The 23,524-nt window shown below is 43.1% G+C and overlaps 1 protein-coding gene and 1 long non-coding RNA gene across 7 annotated transcripts in view; one reads left to right on the top strand and one right to left on the bottom strand.

Annotated features, from left to right (window-relative positions):
• Positions 1-19,854, top strand: part of MICAL3 (microtubule associated monooxygenase, calponin and LIM domain containing 3) — a 162,705-nt gene extending 142,851 nt beyond the window's left edge. For all 5 annotated transcript variants that reach the window (XM_062009811.1, XM_062009781.1, XM_062009786.1 and 2 more), the window contains 3 exons: positions 13,408-13,507; positions 14,832-14,905; positions 14,990-19,854. In XM_062009811.1, coding sequence (XP_061865795.1) covers positions 13,408-13,507; positions 14,832-14,905; positions 14,990-15,174 — 359 coding nt within the window. In that variant the 3' untranslated portion in view covers positions 15,175-19,854. The remainder of the gene's footprint in view (positions 1-13,407; positions 13,508-14,831; positions 14,906-14,989) is intronic.
• LOC133627026 (uncharacterized) lies at positions 14,841-22,170 on the bottom strand. 2 transcript variants are annotated; one of them, XR_009819894.1, is made up of 4 exons: positions 22,038-22,170; positions 20,563-20,649; positions 19,678-19,800; positions 14,841-15,364 (listed from the first exon to the last, which is right to left on the bottom strand). It is a non-coding gene; the product is annotated as an uncharacterized LOC133627026 (long non-coding RNA). The 2 variants fall into 2 exon arrangements; XR_009819893.1 differs by lacking the exon at positions 14,841-15,364 and adding an exon at positions 17,517-17,958.
• Between the last annotated feature and the right edge of the window lie 1,354 nt (positions 22,171-23,524).

A 23,524-nucleotide genomic window follows, 5' to 3' on the forward strand; every position in this document is an offset into this window, starting at 1 on the left:
ACTACATACTCGAAAATCCTTACAGAAGAAACAGAGGGGTTTTTTTGGTAAGGATTCTTTTGTTTTTTCTATTGTAGGAAAAGACAAACCAGACCATCTGAACTAGTTCTCTATGTCATTTATCATCTTTTAGAATATTGCTTGTTTGTCATCTTTCCCATATGAAGAATTTTAAATGTTGCTTTTGTTAGGGGTCTTTCATTGACTTAAATTCCTCAGATCTCTGACTTCTGGAGCTCTTTTCATTTTTAGAAACAAGTAGTTTTCATCTGGACTGCTAAGAACAAAAACCAGTCCTATAGGTAAGAATTTGTTTACTTAGAATGATTTTGCCTGTATTTTCTATCCATTTTGCATCATTTGTAACATGTTCTTGCCAAGTGACTTGTACTGAGAAGCCTGTCAATGGATTCTTCATGGCAATGCCCTGCTGTCTTCCTGAGAAATAAGTGTTAATTTAGATCCTAGAAATAACCACAAACACCTATAAATACTTTCCAGGAGTTTCAATCGTTATCTGATAGTTGTCAAGTCGGACTATTAATATGATGATATAAGCTATTCAACTAATTAGACTTGGAGACATTTTGGGGGTTATTGTCAACTTCAGTTTTGACAAAATAATTGTACCTTCTTGGCTACCTCCTTATCTTTTCCTTTATTAAATTGTCTCGGCCTCAGGCAAGGCTCAGTTTGTCTTTTATTCTTTTGAAAGATGAATGCTCAATCTAACATTTAGTTTCTGATTCAGACAATGATCTTGCACCCTATAAGTACTTAATTGCCTTCATATGTTCTGTCATTATCTTTGAAAATCTCAGCCTTTGATAGCTGCATTCATAGCAAGAATGAATGATTTGGAATGTAAGCTTTATTTTAGATGTCAAGTTTGCCATATGCAGGTGGTCTATGCTTTTCTCATCCCAGTGTTCTTTCCTTCCCCTGCCCTTGTCTTTCTTTTGCATCATAGTATTTCACTGCAAAGGTCAAATAGGATAATCTCAGTGAAGAATTTTCCCATTTTTCTTCTGTGTCCCAAGAGACACCTTGAATGGGGTTGCTATTAATGTAACAGTACTTCTTATTCTAGTGCATTCACCTGTTTGGACATGCTTATGACTTCGATTTCCTGTGTGGATCTTTAATTTTTCAATTATCAACAAAAATATGTCAAATGAGAAATTTCTGGAACTTTTCTTCCCCTAATATAAAATTTGCTAGTTCCTGTTCTACAGATTCTTCTCTGGCAGAGATGCTGCCCTTACAGAAACACACATACCCGTCTTTCTACACTTTTAGACCTTTGCTATTTGTGTGAGTGCTCAAGTCAGTGCCTTCCACCCGTGTGCTGCACACAGACATCCTCCACTCACTCGCCTCCAAGAAATCAACCCTTACACCTTTCCTGTTGCTGACCTAAGGAATTACAGTTTCCTTCTGACATATTGCTCTGCATGAAAGCAGCAGATTAGTTCTGCTTTTCTCAGCAAGAGCAGGAAGGACGTCAGTTTCAGGTACTGGGGCAGGCTGAAATAGATGAAGTGTCTCTGTGTAGACTTCTTGATATTTTTTTTTTCCCCAAGGAAGTCCCTTGACTGTCTGATAGGAATTTTCTCCTCATCCTCCCAATATATATGTTTGTGATATATTTGTGTGTGTGTGTGTATATGCCCAGAAAGAGACATCCTTTATTTGTATATCTATATATATATATATATATATGTGCCGTCATGTATAGTGTCATTTCTCCTGTTTGCCTTTTTTCTATTTCTTTCTGTCTTTTTCTCATTTATTGCTTTTATTATGTGGGGCTAGGACGGGTATCTGATTCAATAACTGTCTTCACCAATTCCTTGTTGTAGACTATTGGGGAGAGTCTTATTACAGTGACCTCATCGACTTGCATCTGGGTGGTATGTATGGCTGAACATCCCGCTGACACTAACCCTGCTGACACTCCTCCCCACCCGTCCCTTCACCTACTTCTCCCATCCTTAGCTCACAAGAAGAAACAGCCCTTGCACATGATTGGCTGTAGCAGAACCCCTTTTCCAGCTCAGGAACAAGAGATCCTGGCATGCTCCACAAACCTCTTCTATTTTCCACAGTGATGATTATTTCAAAATGTACTGTTTTCACTTCAGCCACCTTCGCTGCTAGCAGTGCAAAGCCTTTTTGGTTTTTTGCTTCTCCCTTTCAAAGTCCAACTCTACCATTAAAATCCTGTTTAGAAAAATATTTTGACATGAGGAGGACAGCAGAACTGACCTGCTCCCAAGAGCCAAAAGCATTGTGAAGGATTAGTCATGCCATTGCCTCCCTCTTGCCCTTCTGGAGCTTTTGTTTGCTCCTTCCAAAAGAGCCAGAGTCTGTTGATGATCTAACAAAACCAAAATACTCCCTCAGGGGACTTTGGAAACACTTGTAGATGACAGATACTTCTTCTTTCTTGTTTTGTCTTACTGTAATATCAGAAGAGAATCCACCGTTAAGAGATCCAGTCATTTTTGCTGGAATCTGCTGTCAGTTTCCAGTCATGCCACTTTGCATCATTACACAGCTAAAAAGCTTCTTACTATGAGTTTAATTTTTTGTTTTTCAGTATCCCATTTGGTGCTAAACACGTGTGACAGTGTTTAGCTCTTTTTTTTGACTTAGCAATTATAATCTGGAATCACTTTTTACCATGGTTCTGCATTTCTTTAGTTAATGTTACTTCCTGAATTCACTAGGTGGGTAACTTTGGGGTTGCAAATGGAATTTTTTTTTAGCATTGAGAATTCAAATTCCCTTTGCTTGTTTAATCACCCTAAATCTATTCTTCTAAAATGAACATATCTCTTAGCAGATCCAAGAGAAAGCAAACTCTACTCAGCTGTCTTTTCATATAAGGGTCTCATTTCATTTGTCTTTAGAATATAAAGTTCCTTGATCTAAGCTGTTTTTTTGGTGAGGGAGTGCATTGCATTCCAGCTCCACAGACTAAAAGATCCACATGATCTAGATGTGTTCCAAGACACATCACTAGAACTCTTCCCCTGATTTCACTGTGTTCCACATTTGAGCCTTCAAACACAATCTTGCCCAGGCTTTTAACTGTCCTTTTTTCTCCTCCTCCAGGGGGAGGCTGTCCCACAGAGTATCTTTCTGTAGCTGTAAGTTGGGAATGACTCCAAATTGTCCTGACACAACAGGCTTTTATTGAAGAACGTCTACCTGAGTTAAGAATACCCGCCTAAGTTCAAATTTTAAAATGGAAGACTTTTTTCATTAGTAGATGGAATTTGTTGCCCAGTTCCCCTGTGCTAATTTTGATGTGACAGTCCTCTGCAAGCCCTCTCCTTCACACACTGTTTGGTCCCTCTGGCACTTTTTCCTGAGGTATCTTCTGCAGAGAGAATTTGAAACCTTCTTCCTACTTATTTCCGTCAGGGCTGACCCATACTCGTATGTGTATAGAGTAGGAGCTGTAAAAGGGTTGATGCTGAATTACACTTAACAAACCCTTATCCCCGTTTAATGCTATGTCCACTATACCTCTCCCTCCTCCTGCTTCTCCTCCTAATGCCTTTTTAGAGACAGAGATCCCATCAAAATCACTAATAGTGGCTTTAAGAAGAGCAAAATAATCTTTACTTAAAGGGACACTGTCACTTAAATTATGAAGTTGCAGAAAATCTTGATTGAAAATCCAATTTACTTTTTATCTTTTTTCATGGTTGCTTTTTCCATTTCTCTGAACTTAGTCACCCAAAGTGGTCATTTTCTATCTGCTGTAACAGGCTGGTTTTATTTACGTGGTGACTCAGTCACTTGGGTTTCCTACACTCGGAGACAATATTCATGACTTTTAAAAATGGTTGATATATTTTAAAACTGTATCAAGTTTCTGCTTTCAAAAATACCTTTTTCAACACAAACTTTAAAAGACTGTATTGGGCAGTATCCCTTTAAATGCACTGAGAAAGTATAGCCTGCCTGGAGTATGTGGCTTTATAGTATTGTTTCGTTGCCTCTGTAATTCGCTTGATATTTGCTTTTGGGGCTGCCAGAACACTTTTTCCCAAAGGGATGCACTGCTCTGATGATGCTTGTTGCTATTCAGTGGCAGATTTAGAGCTCAGCTTCAAAATTAACATGTTTGTGCAGGATGCTGCATCCGGGTGGAGTGCTATTAAAATCCCTGGAGCGCTTTGTGGCTGCGTGGTCCTGCTGAGCACTGTGAGCAGCTGGGATGGCTGCCTAGTTCAGTATTCTACTGGCAGCTCGTGTCTCTGAGGCTGTCAGTAGGATGATAAGCAAAATTGCAAAATACTTCAAAAAGCTGTCTGTAAGTGGGTAATAATTTCAGAATGATCAGGGCATTAATTTATTCTGGATTTTCTTTACAGTAATGAGAGCTGCGTTTTGTTTAGTTGTTAGAGATTGCACAACAGCTTCTGCAAGGGAGTGGTAACTTCTGACATCCTTGGTCAAGCTCCAGATTACTATCTTAACTACCCCCATTGCTCAGCTCAGATGCCATAATCCTCTCTTCCTGTTCTAAAATGTCATGTAGCATTGCTATAAAGCAGATGTTTCATTTGACTCAACAGATGGTCACATTTCGATTCTGAGTGATTATTCCTATGTGTATATCGGATATCTGGTTACGTTAAAAGAACATTGCTAAGGTTGTAAAGTCATCTGAAATTAAGGTTTTGTATTATGTTGATATACTGACAGATTTGTAACCTTTAGACCCACTGCTGAGACCTCTACCTCCTACCCTTATGGAATAACTGATAGCAGTGCTAGGTTTTCATCCTCTATGTAGATCCTCATGGAGAGGAAATGGGACACAGTCAGTGGATTTTACAGATATTTGCTGTCAGCTGTGGAACGGTGAGACTTGAAAACATGAGTTGCATGCCAGATGCTGGAAGGGTATAGTGCTCTGGTGGATTGACACTCTTTGTGCCTTGTATTCCCTCTTTCCAGACAGTCTTTGTCCTAATCCCATCTTTTTCCATCCAAAGCTCTTTACTTGACTTTCCTTCTCAGGCCCAGATTCTGCTTCTTGGGCATTTAATTTTAATCCTACCTTCTTGACAAAGCAGTCCTAGTATTCTATCCTTCAGATACTCCTGTTCCTCCCCACTAGCTGTTCCTAGAATTTTACTCCTACTCTGGTCTTCCCACTGACTCAGTCCCCACAGTCTCAATCCCTGCCTCTGGCCTTCTCCCAGAATTTCTGGACTCTGCTCTCTCTTCTACCCAGCATGATTTGTCTGGAAAATTGTATCTTCTCCACAGGTCTGCTTTCTTCTTTCACCTCATACCCCTTTTCCTTTCTCTGTCTCTTCTCCTTAGTAGTTTGCTTAATTAGTCCCAGCCTCAGTTCCTCCTTTCCTACTGGTTCCTTGTGCCAATTTGCTCCTCGCCTGCCTGGAAAGTACCTCTGTTGTTCCCCTTGCGTTCAAATGAGTGGCTTCCTCATCCTTGCACTCAGCAGGCAATCATTTGGGAAACCGCCCCTCACTCCCATCTTGCCCCACACTCCACTGGAGTGTGCCAGAACAGGCAAGAGGGATATAAAGAAAAGAACTGATATGTTTGATAGTGCTGATTTCAGACATGTTCTATCTGCTTGACAACAGCCTTACAAACATCAGCTAAACAGGGAGGAGGAAAAGTGTGATTATGGGTTTTTTAGTTGTTTGTACTTTGTTTAAAGCATGCTCTACACCAACTTAACTTTTTATTAGTTTATTTAAAATAATTGAGCTGGCTATGACCTTTAAAGTCCCGCAGATCTAACTCTGCAGGGCTGGAGCCTGATATACTCTAGTGGGAACAGTCCTATTTCTTGCGATTGGCAAACACGGCTCTCCTGGAAGAGGAGTGGAGTTGTAAGATAAGCATTGTTTTTACAGTCCGCAGCTGCTTTTGAGACTGAAGTGAATTGTAACATGTTTTCTTTGCTGTAGATTTGGAGCAGGAAAGAGCACTTGATAAGCAGAACTTGTCAAGTATAATTAGAGTACCTATTAGGTACTGGAAACAAGTAATTGCCATTTACGTGCGTCTTTCTACCCACTTCACACAACTGCACTCAGAAGCTGTCTTGGGAGGGAGAGCCAGTGCAGCACTGTACTAATTCTGATTGCATTCTGAAGTGCCTTGAGGTTTAGTAGAAGATGAAGACTTCTGTGTAGTCATTTGCATGTGTATTCTGCTCCAACTATTGCTTTTCTTAGTTTTCCTTCCCTTCCCCATCTTTCCTTTTTTCCCCTCTCCTGATGGATAAATAAAGGTGTGGTTCAGTTTGCATAACAATTCAGTTAGTGCTCTATGAGTTTTCCCTCGATTTCTTCTAGTGATTGTACTTTAGAAGATATTGGTTTTAACACAGTTTTAGTAAACTGTTGAGTCACACACACTGGGTGATGTGCTTGTGGGATAGTTGTCAGAATCTTGCCCTCAGCTTTATAATACATGCAGTTGTGTGGATTCTATTTTCCAAGAGGTGGCTTTCTGAATTCTTGCTCTTTTACAGCACTGCTGTTGAACAGCTGCACTAAACAGTAAGGTTGGAAAGCTGTATTTTTTCAGTACTCAGGTTTCTGACCATAACGGATTTTTAAAAGGTAGAAAAGAAGATACTTTCTGCAATAAGTGCACAGTTTTTCCTACTGATCTCTTTTAGAACTATCCTTATTATAACCACTGGCTTAAAATTAAGAGTTCTTAATCTGCTTGCCAAATGGGTGATGGAAATTGTCAGTGGAATAATAACTTCTAAAGTATCATTCTCTTAGCTTGTGAGGTCAAGTGCCAGTGTAGTGGTGCATTAAGAGCTGAGAAGAGCCTCAGAGCTGGATTTCTTGCCTAGTGTTACGGTCTTTCAAACTACCTGGTTAATCAGCAGTGTGGAAATCAAAGTCTTTGGATGCAAAGCTTGGAAAGGAGGTGATGCCATTTGCTCTGTGGTATATCTGCTTGAGTCATTTCAATTTGCAGTGTTTCACCACTTTTCACAAGTCCTCACAGCTCTCACACCACCGGACCTGGGCAAATAGTGAAGGGGACCAATGTGAGCTGTAGCTTGGGGATAATGTTGCTTGGGAATAACAGTGCTTCAGATCATGAAGATATGTTACGTACCTACAGCAGAAAAGGACAAAACCAGTATGAAGTATCACACTTTAAACATTAGGAAAATGAAAAGTAGAAATGAACAGTTCAGAGTAGCTTGTAACAAAGAACAACGTGTAGTGAAAAAGAAAGTATATTTTTTATGGTGGCTATACAATTTCTGTTCCTTCTTTTGAAGAGACTTTGGAGCCATGATATTTATTCTTGGCCTGACTCTTGGTTTCCACCACTGTAGCAAAGTCTGTAGTCTCTCAAGGGTGCTACGGCAAACAAGGTCAATCTTCTCTTGGCTACATGAAAGATTTCCCAGAAAGATCTGGGAAAACCTTCTTTCCACAGAGGCAAGGTAATTCCAGTCACTTTATTGATGAGATATGCCTAATCTGCAAGGCAGAGCTTCTACCCCTCCAGGATGTTCCCTGTGCTCAGAAGCTGGGGCACACTTCCTTTCCTCAACAATCTGCTGCTTAGCTCCATACCAGTCACTCCATGCATCCTTCTGAATGCTTCTGCTTGCTGTCTTTGCTACCTGGGCTGCTGCCTTCTGCCTTGAAGATTTACACGTGCTTCAGAAAAGTTGGCATGTGGCATTGGAAAGGAACACTTGGTTATTAACACAGCCTGTTGTGTTAATGGGGAAAAAAAGAAGCTGTGGTCACACCTCAGATTCTTGCTGGCAGCATCGAAGGAACCTAAGAAGTGTATGGTCACAGAATGGTTCTTCCCTTACCCTTCAGCTCATTCTCAGTGAACTGCATCAGTGGGGCAGTGGGTAGCTTATATGGTTGCTGCCAGCAGCACCCTTCCCATGCTGTGGGTGAAGACCTGTGTACACAGACCTGGCCTGGGATTTTTGGTGGTGGAGGAGACTTAAGCAGAAAGAAAATCGGGTTTTGGTTGGTTTGGTTTAATTGTTTATCAAAAGTTTTTCCATGATTGCCTGTTTCTGAAGCAGTTGAGAGACCTTTTTTTGGAAGAGAATCTGAATGGATAGTGAAACGTATGACACAGCATGCACTTAAAGTTTTGTTACTGTCAGTGAAAAATCTTTCTCCATTTCAGGAAATATGATAAAATAGTTTTGTGCTTGAAGTTTGAAAGTTTCTATTTCAATCTGCTGATAGTATCTTTACCATATGTATAGACACTCTTTATTAGCAAGGGTGGGGAGGCAGGTGTCATGCCTGTCACCTTAGATAACATTTTTAAAACATATTTAAAATTCTAGTGCATTACATATATTTTAGAGCATAATAATTGGTGTATTTTTCACAGCTTTAGAGAACTGTAAAAGGTAAGTTTCCAGATCGCTACTCTGTCCTCACTGTTTAGGACCTCCAGTACAAAAGAAATACTTTTCAAAGCCATGCTGATCATCTGTCATCTGGACAGAAGTTGCCTCCAAAGCAATTTTAATGATCATATAACCTGTATTCAACTGATACAACTATAATTTACATCTGGAGCAACTGGAAAGGATCTTAATAGTACAGGTTATGTTCATTATGTTACTGAAAAGGAATGTTAACATTTCCAGTAGCCAGGACTATTAAAGATACCATGGACTTTGCAGGTTGATTCAAGGACGCATTTTGCATAAACAAGAGTGGGAGGATAACATATTGTAACTAAAAGAAAAATATTGTAACTAAAAGCAAAGGAAGAAAACATAATTGCAGGGAGTGGATTCTGTATTACAGCCTTCTTCTATATAGGTCCTATGGCTTTTTACAGGAGACCAAAGATGGGGTCTTCTCCTAGGATCAGACTCTTTGCTCAGAAGTAGTTTGTGGTACATTGTGGCACAATGAGATGAATGGCATATTCGCAAATCGGGTATTTATTTTTAGATCAAATAGGGCAAATGGAAAATTGCTCACCAAGTCTACACATCTGTGGTTTGAAATGTATAAATATAGCTGTGTTTGAGTTACCAACATCCCATACATACACATCTATATACACAATTCTGAATGAAATCTCCAACTCTGAGAAACTGAAGTGGATTTTCCTATATAGTTAAATGTCCACATCCTGATCCCCCCAGAACAGAGTATTAGAGCATATATAGAAGCATGTATTTGTGCTGAATAAGATAGGATGTGAACTAAATACTCTGCTTTGTGTGGAAGCTTCTTCTTCAAGTACCGTTGTGGTTTGAGGTTTTTCTTGTTTATTTTTGCTTTTGTAACCTGATGTATGAAATAGTAATCATAGCTTAAAAAAATAAAAACAAAACCCAAAGAAGCCCTAGTGTTTCCTCTTTTTAAATTAAGAAGTTGGAAAATTCTGGACAACTAGAATTAACATTCTGGTACTGTCAACTAATGTTGGTATGATGCTTCGTTTGTAACTGTCATATGGCCAACTGTGGCACCTCTCCTAATGTTACCCCTTCCTGCTCCCTGTACAGAGGTTTCTTCCTGTGTGGGCAAGCCACGCTGCTCAGTCACAGGCCTTGAAGCCGATGTGCTCTCCCTCTCGCTCCAGTGTGTCCTCCATGTGCTGATCTAGTTCTGTGATGGTCCCTTCTAAAGCCTTCCCAGTTTGCCAGTAGTCTTGTTCTGTAAAGTTTTCTCTGACCCACATATATAGAACTCTGCTGACTCCTCCAAAAGTAGTTCTTACCATGTTCTTGTTGAGGAGGAGTTTATGCCTTTTCCCAACATGGAAATGCCTCCTCTTTATAAATGTGGTTGTGCATTGAGAGCAGCAAGTGTTCCATCCTGCTGGCTCTGATGTTGCAGGCTCATCATCTTCCTGCTGAACATGTTCTCCTCTATTAGTGGTGTTGGTTATTTCCTACTGTTTATCTCTAATGTTAAGTACAGCTGTAAAGTAAATTCTCAGTGTTAAAACAGCTGAACCATTTTAGAGATGAGAAATGTTTGTCCTTCACTGAACAACAGAAAAGGTGAAAAAGATTCAATAAGTCACCAACGCTAGCAGGACTTACAAGCTTTAAAATGCTTTGTGAAATGGGAATGTCAAGGGAGAGCTTTAAACTTACAGTTTTGATCCTGCAAAGCCCTCACTTGGTCACTGCTGCTGCAGACCCTGATGGTGAATCACTTTTTTATCCATGTAAAAGCCTTTTCCCCTCTTCAGCACAACAATCCCCTTGATTATATGTGTACTCGCCATCCTTGTCACAGCCAATCCTGTCAAGCTGGTTCTGTCTTAATCAGTTTCTCCCTGTGATGTTCCCTGTGTTAAGAAGTACTTTCCATTAAAAAGGACATTTTTACCATCAGTGGGTGCTGCCATGGTGATAAGAGCATGGTCCTAATAAAGGTTTAAGGTAGGGTGGCTGCTTACAGCTGGTGTGTTATGCATGCAGGCAAGACTTTATGTAACTCTGCCTGAAATTTGACATTTATCAGCAGGAGTTAAGTATTCATCTCTGCTCATCCCGACATCTTGTTCACAAACTTTGCTTAAAGACCATATGATTGAAAATCATACCTTAAGGAAAAATACAGTAACAATAACCTCCTGCCTGGTATTTGCACAGCTCAGTAAGAGTTCACCAGTACCTCAGTCTGCCTCTTACCTGTTATCTGTGCTTATTAGGGACATTATTCATCTGTAGACTGTATCCCTTGTTTCTGCTTCTCCATTTCTTGTATTTTTTTTTTCTTTTTCTTCTTGTGTTTCCTTTCTTTCTCACTCTTATGCTTTTTGTCCTTTGCTTGTCTTTTATTTCACCCCTTTCCTCCTCTTCCGTTCCACTTCCAACTTCCTCTTCCTCTCCTGCCTCTACCTCTTCCTCGTTTGGTCCTATTGAAGTTGAGCCCAATGCCGGGACACCACGTCGTAGACCTCTCTCCTTCTGCCCTTGCTGTGCCCATGAAGGTAACGTAACCTCACACACTCCCCATTCTCCTTGACCACAGCTGAGTTGTCCTAGCAGCAGTAGTCAGTCAGCTAGTGACCACAAGGCCCCCCAGCCTTTTTCTTGTCCCCAAACCAGCCTTCTTAGTAGCACCCTGGTAACCAGCTTCTCTGAGCCTGTGGCAAGTTACTAAAGGTACAGTATCGCTTGTGCTAGTCCCAGCCGTGCTAGGGAAGGTGTAGCGGCTGGGAGGGACATGGGGCAGCAGCGGTGGGAGCAGTCATGTCACACTCCAGAGTTTCTGTTTTCATTTAGTGGCTTCAATTTCTCTATTCCTCCTGAAAGATGTTTGAAAGGTGGGGTAAGGGGAGACAATCTGCTTCCTTAAATACAGCCTTTTCATTAGTATATATGGATTAAAGGAATACTGTATCTTTATAAGGACTGGTTTGAAAAAACATCCTTGAACTTTAAAAAGCAACAAACCTTAAGCTAGAGCAGTTTTACCTCATCTGTCTTGCTCAGTGCATTCTTTAACTGTCCAAGTGGAGTTTGCTGTAGCATTTCCATTGCCAAGGCATGGGGGAAGGGGTTGTTTATGTGTGTTCATGGTGTAATTTTGCTAACCATTTACTCTGCTTTCCATGGTGCTCCCTCACATCGGTTGTCAGTGCTCCCTTTCCAATCCTCCCATTATTCCTCTGCTCATTGGCTGTTTAAAAATACTTACGTATTCCATAGGTCAGTAGCATCATGGTTTTGGCTTCTTCTTAGAGGCATTTGTTTTCTATACATCCTGGCATCGGAAAGGATGGGGAGACTTCCCAGTGTTTTCATGGCGCCACAGCACTGGACATCTGCATGTACCGTCTCCCTCTCCTGTCGCCACATGGGCATACTGTGCAGAGATGCTCAGAAAGGAATGCTTGGAACTGAGCAACACACTGACTGGTATAAGTCCACAGAGCTCTTAGGGTGGTACAGTTGGGTCTGCTATTCCTCAGGAGTCTGCTATTACAATTTTTCAAAGGCAGGTGTTCTCAGCTGAGCTGCAGTTTAAGAAGACTTATAGGCTTTCCTTTGTTTGGCTCCTGTGCAGCACTTCTGAGATGGTAAGAGTGGAGGCAGGGCATGGGTCTGAATTAACCAGCCATTAATGTGGTGTTTGTGACGTGTTTCCCAGGGTTTGAATAGTAAGCTTGATGCTTGGCTATTTTTAGCATCAAAATGACAATTTGAGAGATTTTGTTCTCGATGTAGATAGTATATATCCAGAATAACAAACATAGACAGGGTTGTTAGTTGCTTCAGGATGCCTAGGTTATGTGCAGTGCAAGGTGATAGGATGCACCAACCCCAAAGTACTCTTGACCTTGATTTGAGGCCTCCCTCCTGCCTCCAGTTCCCATCCAGACAGGTGCATTGCTACTGTCCTTGATGGTGTTTGATAGAAGTCACAGCACTGATCTCAGGTAGTTCCGTGTGGCATCAGTGGCTTAGACCAGGAGATTGCTAGGAGGAGCTTCCCTGGTAAAGCATCTGATGAATATCAGGGTGTTGGACTAGGTGATCTTTAAAGGTCCCTTCCAACCCCTACCGTTCTGTGGCTCTGTCATCCCGTAATATCAACAGAAGGCTTTGGGAACAGCATTCCGCAATTTATTCCACATAACTCCTGACAGAGAGGAGATCCATCAGTGGATTACTGAGTAGGTTTAGGTGTAAGGCTTTGAAATAAATGAAATACCAACTAAGAGTTCTGTATTAGGTCACCAAGGCCCAAAGTGTTTTTATTCTGCTTTGTTATTAGGAAACGTGTCTGAGGATTGTTGTTCTTTCTGGTGCTGATGTGCAGTACTCTAGAAGTAGTTTCTGTGTTCACTGTTCAGAGGGGATCTTCAAGATGGATAGGTGTATGTGGCTAGGAGAAACAGTCAGAAAAGATTTATTTAGCTATTGAAAATACAGGACAAGATGTTACTTCTGGACAGAAAGAGACTGAGGACATGCAATTGAAGAAAATAAAGGTAAAACACACGGAGTGACAATTGAATCTGTTCTGGTGAGCGTACGTTTAAGTAGCTGTCATGAGGATCCATCCATAAAGCTCTTGTCATGAAAGGAAAAGTGAAATACTTAGAGAAATCAAGGCTTTCTGCATTAAGAGTGAGGAAGAAACAAGCACTCACAAGAAAATCAGAAAGAAAATAAATCAATCAATCAGGCTCCAAAGAGAAGAGAAGAGAAGCCTTTTGGAGGTCACTTCCACTCTTCTGTGTGCTTTAGGCAAACTGAATGGACCCGTCTTGGGAGCGCTCTGGCAGCATCTTGCTCGGCTTTCTTTGCACATTTTGCCCCATTATTGTTTTTATGGTTTGGGCTTGTAAGGATTGCATGGTGTTACCTGAAAACTTACCAAGTGTCTTTTTTGGCAGGCATGGGTAAGAAGGATGATCCCAAACTGATGCAGGAGTGGTTCAAGCTGGTGCAGGAGAAGAATGCCTTGGTTCGCTACGAGTCCGAACTGATGATATTGTGAGTGAATGTACAAAGCTTCAAAAGGGGAGGGTTATGGTACAAAACAAGATCTGTCTATACTGTCTTCCCTGTAATGCCAGGAGGTCAACAGTCTCTTAGGCAGATTCTTGGCTGAGTATGTTTCGGAAAAGTGCTAGAAGAAAGAATCACTACAGTAAGGAATGGAGGTTCCAGCTGTTTGTGCACATGCAGTACAGATGTGCGTTTAAAGCTCTGAGCCCTTCCCAAGCTGTTCCTGGATAGAACACATCTTGTTCATGCAAGTGTTTCCAAGCTATGCAGAAATAATGTGTGAATCTTGATTTTCATAGAGTCCACTTCCAAGTGTAGCCAAAAGGGTTTAATTCAGTTGCCTTTGCCATGTGGCCCTCTCTACTGCCTCTCATTTGGGCTCAGATGGGAAGGCTTTTTGCCTGTTAAGGAAAGTGGGAGCTTTCTCAATCCCCATACTGCACAGTTAATGAAATTTGTTTCTGAATATGTCAGCTGAAGTGTGGAAGTGTGGAAGATAATCATCTTAGTGCCTGTGTCAGAAAAGCCCCAAGGTGATGTCTGCATTGGAATCTGAAAAGGCAATGGCCTGACACTTATCCTTAGTTGATAAGTTGGGAAGTGGCAGGAGGTATATAAAGTACAATTTTGCAGTGATTGCAGATTTGTATGTTCCTTCACACAGTTTTAGATTTAATCTCACCCCTAATCTGCTCAACTTGCCCTTCCTAGCTGAAGGTCTTTAGTCTAGAAAAGAGGAGACTGAGGGGAGATCTTGTTAGTATTTACAAATATCTAAATGGTGGGTGTCAGGAGGTTGGGACATCCCTTTTTTAGGTGTTATCTAGCAACAGGACAAGGGGTAATGGGATGAAGCTGGAACACAAAAAGTTCTATTTAAACATAAGAAAAAACTATTTAACTGTGAGGGTGAGGGAGCCCTGGCACAGGCTGCCCAGAGGGGTTGTGAATTCTCCTTCCTTGGTGTGGATTCTCCTTCCAGGTCTTCAAGACCTGCCTGGACATTTTCCTATGCAACCTGATCTAGGCTGATCTGCTTCTGCAGGGGGGGTTGGACTAGATGATCTCTAAAAGTCCCTTCCAACCCCTACCATTCTATGATTCTAAGGTAAATAACCTGAGATGCTAAAAGTACATTTAAATCTTTAAGAAATACATGTCCTAGGTGTTTTTAGAGCTATTCCAAAACAGATTGGTCTAAATCATAGCAGATATCTAGAGGGGGAGTAGAAATCGAGAACAGATATGAAGCAATGTGTGGAGTATTTTAATACGCCCTGAACCTGTATTCCTGCTGTTTCCCTTTCAGTGCCCGGGAGCTGGAACTGGAAGACAGGCAGAGTCGGTTACAGCAGGAGCTTCGGGAGAGGATGGCAGTAGAAGGTGAGAGCAAAAGGGAACATTTCATAGATTGTACGTGCATGTTTCTGGCCTCGTCTATGCTGACAGTTTTTGGTATCTCTGTAGATCATCTGAAGACAGATGAGGAGCTCGCAGAGGAGAAGAGGATCCTGAATGAGATGCTAGAAGTAGTGGAGCAGAGAGATTCTCTCGTGGCTCTTCTTGAGGAGCAGCGGCTTCGAGAAAAAGAAGAAGACAAGGACCTGGAGGCAGTCATGCTTTCCAAAGGTTTTAGCTTAAACTGGTCCTGAGCTTAACACATTTACCTCTGCTGGTCTGTGTTGTCCAGTTGGCCTACCCTGAGTTCGCCAGAATTACATGGATAGGAAGATGTTGAAGGGGAAACCTCCGAAGGGTGCGACAGCATGCAGAGATTTGGTGTGAAGCACTCGGAAGCCTTTTGATAAGTGTGTTGGTTCCAGAAGCTGAAGTTTTACATGTCTGCAAGCCAAGTTGGAGATAGTGAGTTGAGACTGTGGAGTCTCCTTGAGGTCCTGTACAGTGGACCGTATTTTTGTGTTGTGGGTAGGAGAGAGAGGAATAATCCATGTGTGGGGAAGGAGGTTAAGGGAAGAAGTACCCTTAACTAAACTGGATTTGTGGCAGTCCATTCCTTCCCCGTTTGTATTACACCAGTTCTAATAAAAGGGAGGGAAGTGGCAACCCTCTCTGGAAAACCACAGCAGCCTGTAGCAGCCTGTATGGTGGAGTCAGCTGTTCAAGAGAGCTCCAGAAGCCCAGGGCAACACCTTTTTTGCTTTAGTCTTGCTCCCCACCAAAGAAACCTGTAGTTGATCGTTACGCATGGATATGAAGAAATACAAGATGGAGAAGATACTACTATTGCGCGTGATAGAACTCTCTGCCTCCTGGCTTTTAGAGAGATTTGGGCATCAGAGGACTCTCTCCCTATCGTAGCCTCCCAAATCATCATCTTCTTGTGGGGAAAAAGGAGGAGAAGAAGAAGAGAGGGAAGATGCCCTTCTGCTGTGCTACACACTGGAGAGACAGCTAACTGCTGGCCTTAGTCTTCATGGCCGCAGCTCAGAGGCTGGTGGGCTTCTTTGTTCTGTCTTTATTGTGACTGTTTTGACACTGGAAAATACTGACTGTGGGACAGTGGTAAGTGTGTGCTGGGGCAGGGGTGTTACCAGGCAGCATTCCCTGGCTGTGAGGCCCTTCCGAGGGAGAAGCCCTTAAATGACTGAACCACCATTAAGACTTTTTCAGTGTTTTTATTATTTTTTCCTCTATATTTTGTTTTTGCACATTGGAAACGAAACTTAAGACTTGCCTGGGCCCTCAGTCACTTTGACCCTTTTATGTCCATTAACTTATTTTATAATACTTGAAAGAAGATCCATTTTTATATCTTTTAGGGAAAAAATGGACGAGTGATGGGTGTGTGTGCCTGCTGCATCCTACAACTTCCACTTCTAAATTACTGGACGTTGTTACCTGTGGCTATTTATTAGTGTTCTTATTAATGATTTGATTGTTACGCATATTTGATTGTGGAGGGAGTGTTTTAAGTCTGTTAGAGAAGGCACTACTGTGGATTGGGGCCCTACTTCACAGCAGGGGCAGCCTTTACGTACCCACAGATGCATCCTGCCCTAGGGGTTTTCCTTTATGACAAAATCCTGCGCACTCATGGAGTTGTAAGAATCTCTTTGTGTTCCTAGGATACTTTTCTGCATCCCAGATTCCCTCTGTTGGACTAATAAACCCATAATTTATTTAAATTTTACATTTTTATAACAAGAAAGCCAAAACTGTGAGATAGAAATATCTCATATGTCTTTCTCACTGAAAGAGGGGATCCTCACACTCTACAGCTAGAGGAACCTCCACGAAAACAAAAATAGCACATTTCCTGCTGCATCTGTTGGAAGAAGCTCCTTTTGGCTCAGGTAGTGAAGCTGCTGCTTTTCAGCCAAGAGGGTTCTTATTGTAACCATATGTTAACCAAGGAGCAGGATACGCAGGGAGCGACTCAGCACCGCTGGCTGTGTGACAGACTCCCTGAGCACGAGGTCCATGCTGCATCCCGCAGAGCTGAAGCAGCACCATGTGCTGGGTACATGTCCCATCCTTACTGGCACGGGCAGAGAGGGATTTTTCCCCCCTTGGGATGCTGACTATGTTCTTTTCTTGTTAAAGAAGTCCTAAGGCTACTCCCCGATGTTTTTAAGGAAGTCTCCCATTCCAAAGCATATTCATACAGCCTACTGATTTTTTCAGCCTGAACTTAAAAGGCACCCAAGCAGGGCTGAGCATCCTTTAATCCTTTGCCCCAGGCCAGAAGTTATCATGGTTTCTTGCTGTTGGCTCCCTACTTCCTTCAAAAGAGATCTTCTGTAAGCCAGAGTCCACGATTTGAATTCACCTCTGACTTAGGAGCATACCTCAGGCTGAAGAGGAGTGAGTAGGAGTGTCCCCAGAGATTCTGAGTGGTGCTGGTTGTTAACTGTGGAAACAGCTTTTTCCTGCCTCAAGTGTTCCCCCTTTATCTCCACGAGTGTTTTTGGCTACAGCATTACAAATGAAACCCAGATGCTTATGAAACCATGCAGAGGGTCCAACAAACGGAATCCCCCCGACTGCCCAGCTCAGGGGGCAGCTACACGACTCAAATTGGCAATGGTAGTTTACATGGTCTGCATCGGCGGGGCTGGTGGAAGCCAGAGAGGAGGAGGAAAGAAAGAGGGAAGCTAAATACGTAGTTTATTGTAAGCTGCCTTGCACAGAGAGTTGCCCTCAGTCCATTTGATAGTGCACTAGGTATGTGGACTGTGTCCAACTTTTAATAAAAGATCATCGAATGTGACCCATAGAACAGAAAAATCTTGAAGAAGAAACCCAGGATCACTGCTTTTCCCTTTCGTGCTGGGGGGAGGCTGGGCAGATCTTTGCAATCTTTGGAGAGTGGTATCACTGGAAGGCATAATGCTCCACTGCGGGGTTAACACCATATCTTCTAAATGTGAGCTCTGTAGGTGATGCTGAAGGCCTCCAGCAGCCAGGATGAAGAGCTAACGTCGCACACACAAATTAATGAAACATACACGAAAGGGAATGTTAAAAGGCCTTTTTATATCAAAATGGTTGTAAAAGGCACAACTTGTATTTGCTGTTCAGTTGCACTTTAAGAGTTTGACTTGCATATCAGATACTGGGGTTTTTTTACTATCTGAATATTTTTAATTCAAATTTTGTATTTTCAAAGCTGAAGAAGGCTCTTGTGACAAGAAGATCCCTTATTTGTATTGGAATCCAAGCAGAATGTCCTAGCTCTTTGTGCAGCCCAGGTGGGCAGCAGCACATGCCTCAGCCACGTGCGTTCAGTGCCGTGTGTCCGTCTGGTGTGTGAGGGGAGCGGGAAGGCCCTCAGCCTCCGAGCAGCGGGCACGCGAGGGCACTGTCCCCAAATCAGGGCCAGCCGCTGCCTCCCTGCAGTAGGCAGGAGGAGAGCAGAGCTTGGAGCTGAACCTGTGTGTTCCTTTTGAGATGGGCAAGCACTTCAGTCCCCTACGGGGAAGGGAAGGGGGATAGCACCTCCTGGAAGCACCTGGGAGGCAGACAGGGACAGGGGAGCTAGGATTGCCAAAACAAGTAACCTGCTTTTTTCCCAGTACAACTATTGGGTTTTACTGTTCTGTTCCTTTTAACCACATTTTCATTAAAACCGAAATGGCTGTAAAATCCCGAGCTTCAAAGGACTGATGCGTGGGGGAGGTGGCAAGACGTTTCAGCTCCAACTTCCAGACCTATTCCTTCTTTTCAGTTAGCTGATACCCCAAGGTCTCGCTAGGGCACGTTACAAACTGCATTGCTGAACACATTTTAGAGCAAAAGGCAAGTTTGAAAAGCCTGTCCTTCTCTGTATCCGTCTCTGCATTTTATGTAAATATTTGTTTGTATGTAAAGACACCAGTGGGTCCTTGGGTTATCCCCACGGTCAAGAATCTGAGTTTTGTGCAATGCCTAGGCCTCTCTTAGAACACGGTGCTTGCGTAGAGCTAGTCACCACATTTGTGTGCACTCCGGTGGTTGTTTAATATTTTTATACATCCTAATCCTGAACATTATGAAGTATTATAAGTGGTCTAGACTGCATGATCTAGAGCAGCCGGCAGTTCCATTTTCTTAGCAGCTGTTCCTAAAATGTTCACGGCTACACCTCGTTTGGTTAACATTCTTTTGAGTTTTCAGTTAAGCGTTTACACCAGACACCAGTGGACGAGGAAGGTGTTGCGTTCTATAAAATCTCCCGTGTACAGTTTGTACAGTACAAACTGAAAAGCCACAACATGGCTTTATGAGAATGTCAGTCATTATTGTCTGCAATAAAGAGAACTCTAAAACATACTAAAAACCAGCCTGTATATAGTTCACAGAGAAGGAGATCGCTGGTGCTCAACAGTTGCAAAATAACAGAGATTAAGAGCTTTCCAGAAGTTCCTGCTTTTGGGTAGCTCAGAGTACTGCTACAGGCAGGGTGGCTAGCTGGGCAAATGGGAAGGTGCTGAAAGCAGATGTGAAGGGGAGGATGCCGTGTTCTGATGGCAGTGCAGTCATTTAAATACTCTGTATCTGTGCGTGCATGCATGCGTGTGTGAAGTCTTATCCAGGTGAAGGGATCTGCTTTGGCATCTTCCCTTTTGTGTGAAAGTGAACTCTGATATTCAGATTGTTCAAGGCTTTTACGGTTGGCATGTATGGAGTGTTAACAGAAAAGCATTATACCCTACCTGTAAAAAAACCCAACTCTGTTCCAGCCTGTTTTCTTCTGTTTGGTTGTGTTTTATCGTTTGTTTCTATGCACACTTGCTTCGTTGGTGTTGAGATTTTAGCACCTCAGATGGCCAACTGAACTAAAAAAAAAAAAAAAGGAAGAAAAACAATAAAGTCATTAATTATTTTTTCTTTTTGTTGGTGGAGTTACCGTTTCTTTCCCTGCGTTCATTCTCGTGCCTGAGGGTTACAGAGGGAGCCGGGAGCTAAGGGAAGGCGATGCTGAGATGAGGGAAAAACCTAAGTGTTGGAGGGCCTGACTTCAGCCTCTCTTTTGCTGGAACACTTGGAGCTCACCCACATTATCTGAAATACAAACATCTTGGTACAGCCCCAATACATGGTCGTCCTTTCTTAGTATTTGACGTTGTTTCGTCAGGTTCTTTGTGAAGACAAATGACAATAAATAGCCAAGGAGGGGTGAGGGTAATGTAAAGGGAATTGTAGGAACTAGGATTTAATTTGTGTAGCTGTAGCTCACTTCCTTAGCCTGCAGCACTAAGGTAAACATCTAGTATAGCAGCATTCAGTAAAACAAGGAGACAGGAATGAATGACAGGAACACCTCTGTACTGACTTTCAGTGTTGTTTTAAGCCTCCACCACTCCATGTCCCTGCTTGCTTGCACTGTGCCCAGCTCAGGAAGGTTAGCTAAGCAACGTGCAGCTCCACAGCTCTGCCCTGTGAACAGACTGGAAGGATTCAGAGGTTCAACCTCACCAGCACGTGTGTCAAGAAAAGGCATCTCAACTGGGCATAGAATCAGAGAATCAGAATGGTAGGGGTTGGAAGGGACCTGTAGAGATCACCTAGTCCAACCCCCCCCGCTAAAGCAGGTTCACCTCAATCGGATCACAGGCAGCTCCTGTTGGAAAAGGGAGCATGTTCAGCCTTGGTGGTGAGTGCTGGGTCCAGTGAACGTCAGGAGCCTGAAACCCAGAAAAAAGACATCCTGTCAGCAGCAGGAGCAGCACTGCTGTCATTAAGTAGACAGAGAAATCATAAGACATTGCGCCTTCTTTTTTTTCCAACAAGCAGAAAACACAAAGGACATTGTGGGAAATCCCGGCAGGGGAAGTACCAAATGACTCTAATTTTCTTGCCCACTCATTTTGAAAACAAGGGATAAATGCTGGTGTTTGTAAGGTGGCTGGACAAAAGCAGACCTGTTGTGGCCACAGCAGGGATGAGGGGCCTTGGGAGGCCTGAAGGCCAGGTGTGGCAAGCTGTGCTGCAGGCAGCAGGAAGGACATGGCTCACTCCTTCATTTGTGCAGCTCAGCAGGTCTTTGAGAACCCTTCAAACCCTACAGTTCTTCCTCTTCTTTTGGTCTTTTGCTTTCAAATAAGAGTGGGAGAAAGCTGTGATAATCCCAGAGGGATCTCTTGGGTGTCAAAAGGCCAGTCCACAAAGATTTCTCTCTTGATGCCAAAAGAGAAATGAATATACGAAGAGCGATCACTGGACTTGGGGACACAGGTGGCCAGCTCCCATCCATAGCCAGCCTTGTGACACTGTCACAGCTTTTTTATTACTCGCCAAAGTTGTCAGCCCCGATTTCAATGAGAGACCCGAAGGCTCTGATATTTTATGAATTACAGACAGAACAACTGTGGTAGTTTGAGCCTGGCTGGATGCCAGGTGCCCACCACACCACTTTATCCCGCACTTCCTCAGCAAGCCAGGGAAGGGGAGAAAATAAGATGGGAGTCTCGTGGGTTGAGATAAAAGCAGTTTAATAAATAAGCAGCAAAGCCGCACGTGCGGGAAGCAAAGCAGAAGCAGATAAGCTGTTACTCTCTACTTCCCATCAGCAGCGATGTCCGGCCACCTCCCGAGAAGCAGGGCTTCAGTACGCGTAGCGGTTGCTTTGGGAAGGCCAGAAATGAATCTCGCCTCCCCTTCCTGCTCCTCTCCCCCAGTTTATATTACTGAGCTGACGTCATATGGTATGGAATATCTCCTTGGTCAGCCTGGGTCAGCTGTCCTGGCCATAGTCCCTCCCAAGATCATGCCCACCCACAGCTATTGGTAAAGGTGGGGGAAGGAATGCTGGAGGAACAGCCCTGATGTTGTGCAAGCGGTAGTCATAATATTGATATCAACAGTAAGCACAGCACTGCAGGAGCTGCTGTGGAAAATCACTATCGTCCCAGACCCACTACAACAACCAATGTCCTAGAGAGACCTTCCCCTCTTGCTTGCTGGGGAAAAGAGCTACTCTAGCCCTGGATAAAAGGCCCTTCCAGATAGGGAGAGTCCCACTTCCCGCACAGATGAGCCACGTGTGCGTAAGAAAGAAGAGCGGAAAAAGAACCTCCAACAAAGAAATCCCGCAGCTGCTGCTTTCGGTTTCCATCAATAATGAAAGTAGCCTTCAGGAGCCTCCGAGACCCTTTCTGCATGTGGTGTTTGGTGCCTCCGAAGCTGCCTCACCCAGACGACTCTTTGGGTTTAGTGCAGAGGGAGAGCAGGGCAAGTCACCGCGGTGGGAGGAGCACGGGAAGTTGGGTGGTGCTGGGTTTATTAAGTTACATGCAGAGCCTCTTTTTGGCAGCAGAAGATAGTATCTATTACGTTACATAGCCACTTGGCTTGGATAAAGACAAAGGAATGGAATTTGTGAGGGAAAATAACTAGAGGGAAGTCATGCCTAAGGCTAAGAGCAAAGAACTGGTGTAAAATCTAGCATTCTGGCTTCTTTCATGTTTAGCAGTTTTTGAAAGGCCCTCACCATGAGTGCTGTGACAGCTGCCTAGTTCAGCAACCGCACTTCTGCATCAGCAATCTGCATCTGGGAGAATGCAAACCTAATCTTGCTACCTGGTCAAACATCTCTCCAGGAAAAACATTCTTGGAAGAGATTCCCTTTAAGAATTCAAGCAGAGCCTGAGTCCATCATCCTCTTTCAAATCCTAAGCATCAGCAACAACAGGGCTGTAACCAGAGAAAAAGATCTTACAGGTGATAATGGGTGAAAGCCACTGTGCTGGCATGTGGCTGCTCTAGTACATCACAGACTGTCATCCTCCTAGAAAGCCAGAGGGAGGGAGCCTCCTGCTTCATTTTATAGATATAATTCAGTGGAATTGATGAAGAGTTAACCTGGATCCTGTTACACACCACTCAAGGAAAGGAAAAAGCCCTGTCCAAACCAGGTACTGTAGAGAAAGTACCATTTTCCCCTGGCATCTTTGCAACGGTGTAAGTAAGCGTGGAGGAGGGAAGGGAGTGGATAAACCAGTTCCTCCGAACTTGCTGAGTAAGTGGTGCTTTTCTGAACTTCTGAGACACAGGAATCATGTGGTTTCCTGTAAGCAAAAGATAAGTTCACATATCTTTTTTATTATTAACATTTTCTGTATGAATGTCTAAAATAATATCTATTACTCTGATACCAGAAATAAACTCAAACAGGCAGATACACTCCAGGCAGAAGGGAGGATGCATTTTGCCTACTTGGGAGTTGGCAATGCTGGCTTTCCAAGAGCAAGTTGAGCACTGTGAAAAAATCAACTGTTTCCTCAGTTCCTTTGAATATACAACAGTCTGCAGATACTTATGTGTCACGTTTTTTCCCCTGCAGAGTTCAAAGCCACACACTGGGTTGGTCAACACCTAACTCAAACCTGTATCAGAATTGGTTTGGAGTTTGTTTTGCAGAACCCTAGGCACTTTAAAAAGCACCCTGCGATCAGCCCCTTCCTGGTGAAACACCCTCGGCGTGCTCTGTGTGGCAAAACAAAAGCTGAAAGCGGTACTGTGACTCGGCGCACTGGGAAGGGGAAAGAGCACGACAGGAAA

This window comes from Colius striatus, chromosome 1, assembly GCF_028858725.1.
Source record: "Colius striatus isolate bColStr4 chromosome 1, bColStr4.1.hap1, whole genome shotgun sequence".
In the NCBI taxonomy this organism is placed as follows: Eukaryota; Metazoa; Chordata; class Aves; order Coliiformes; family Coliidae; genus Colius; species Colius striatus.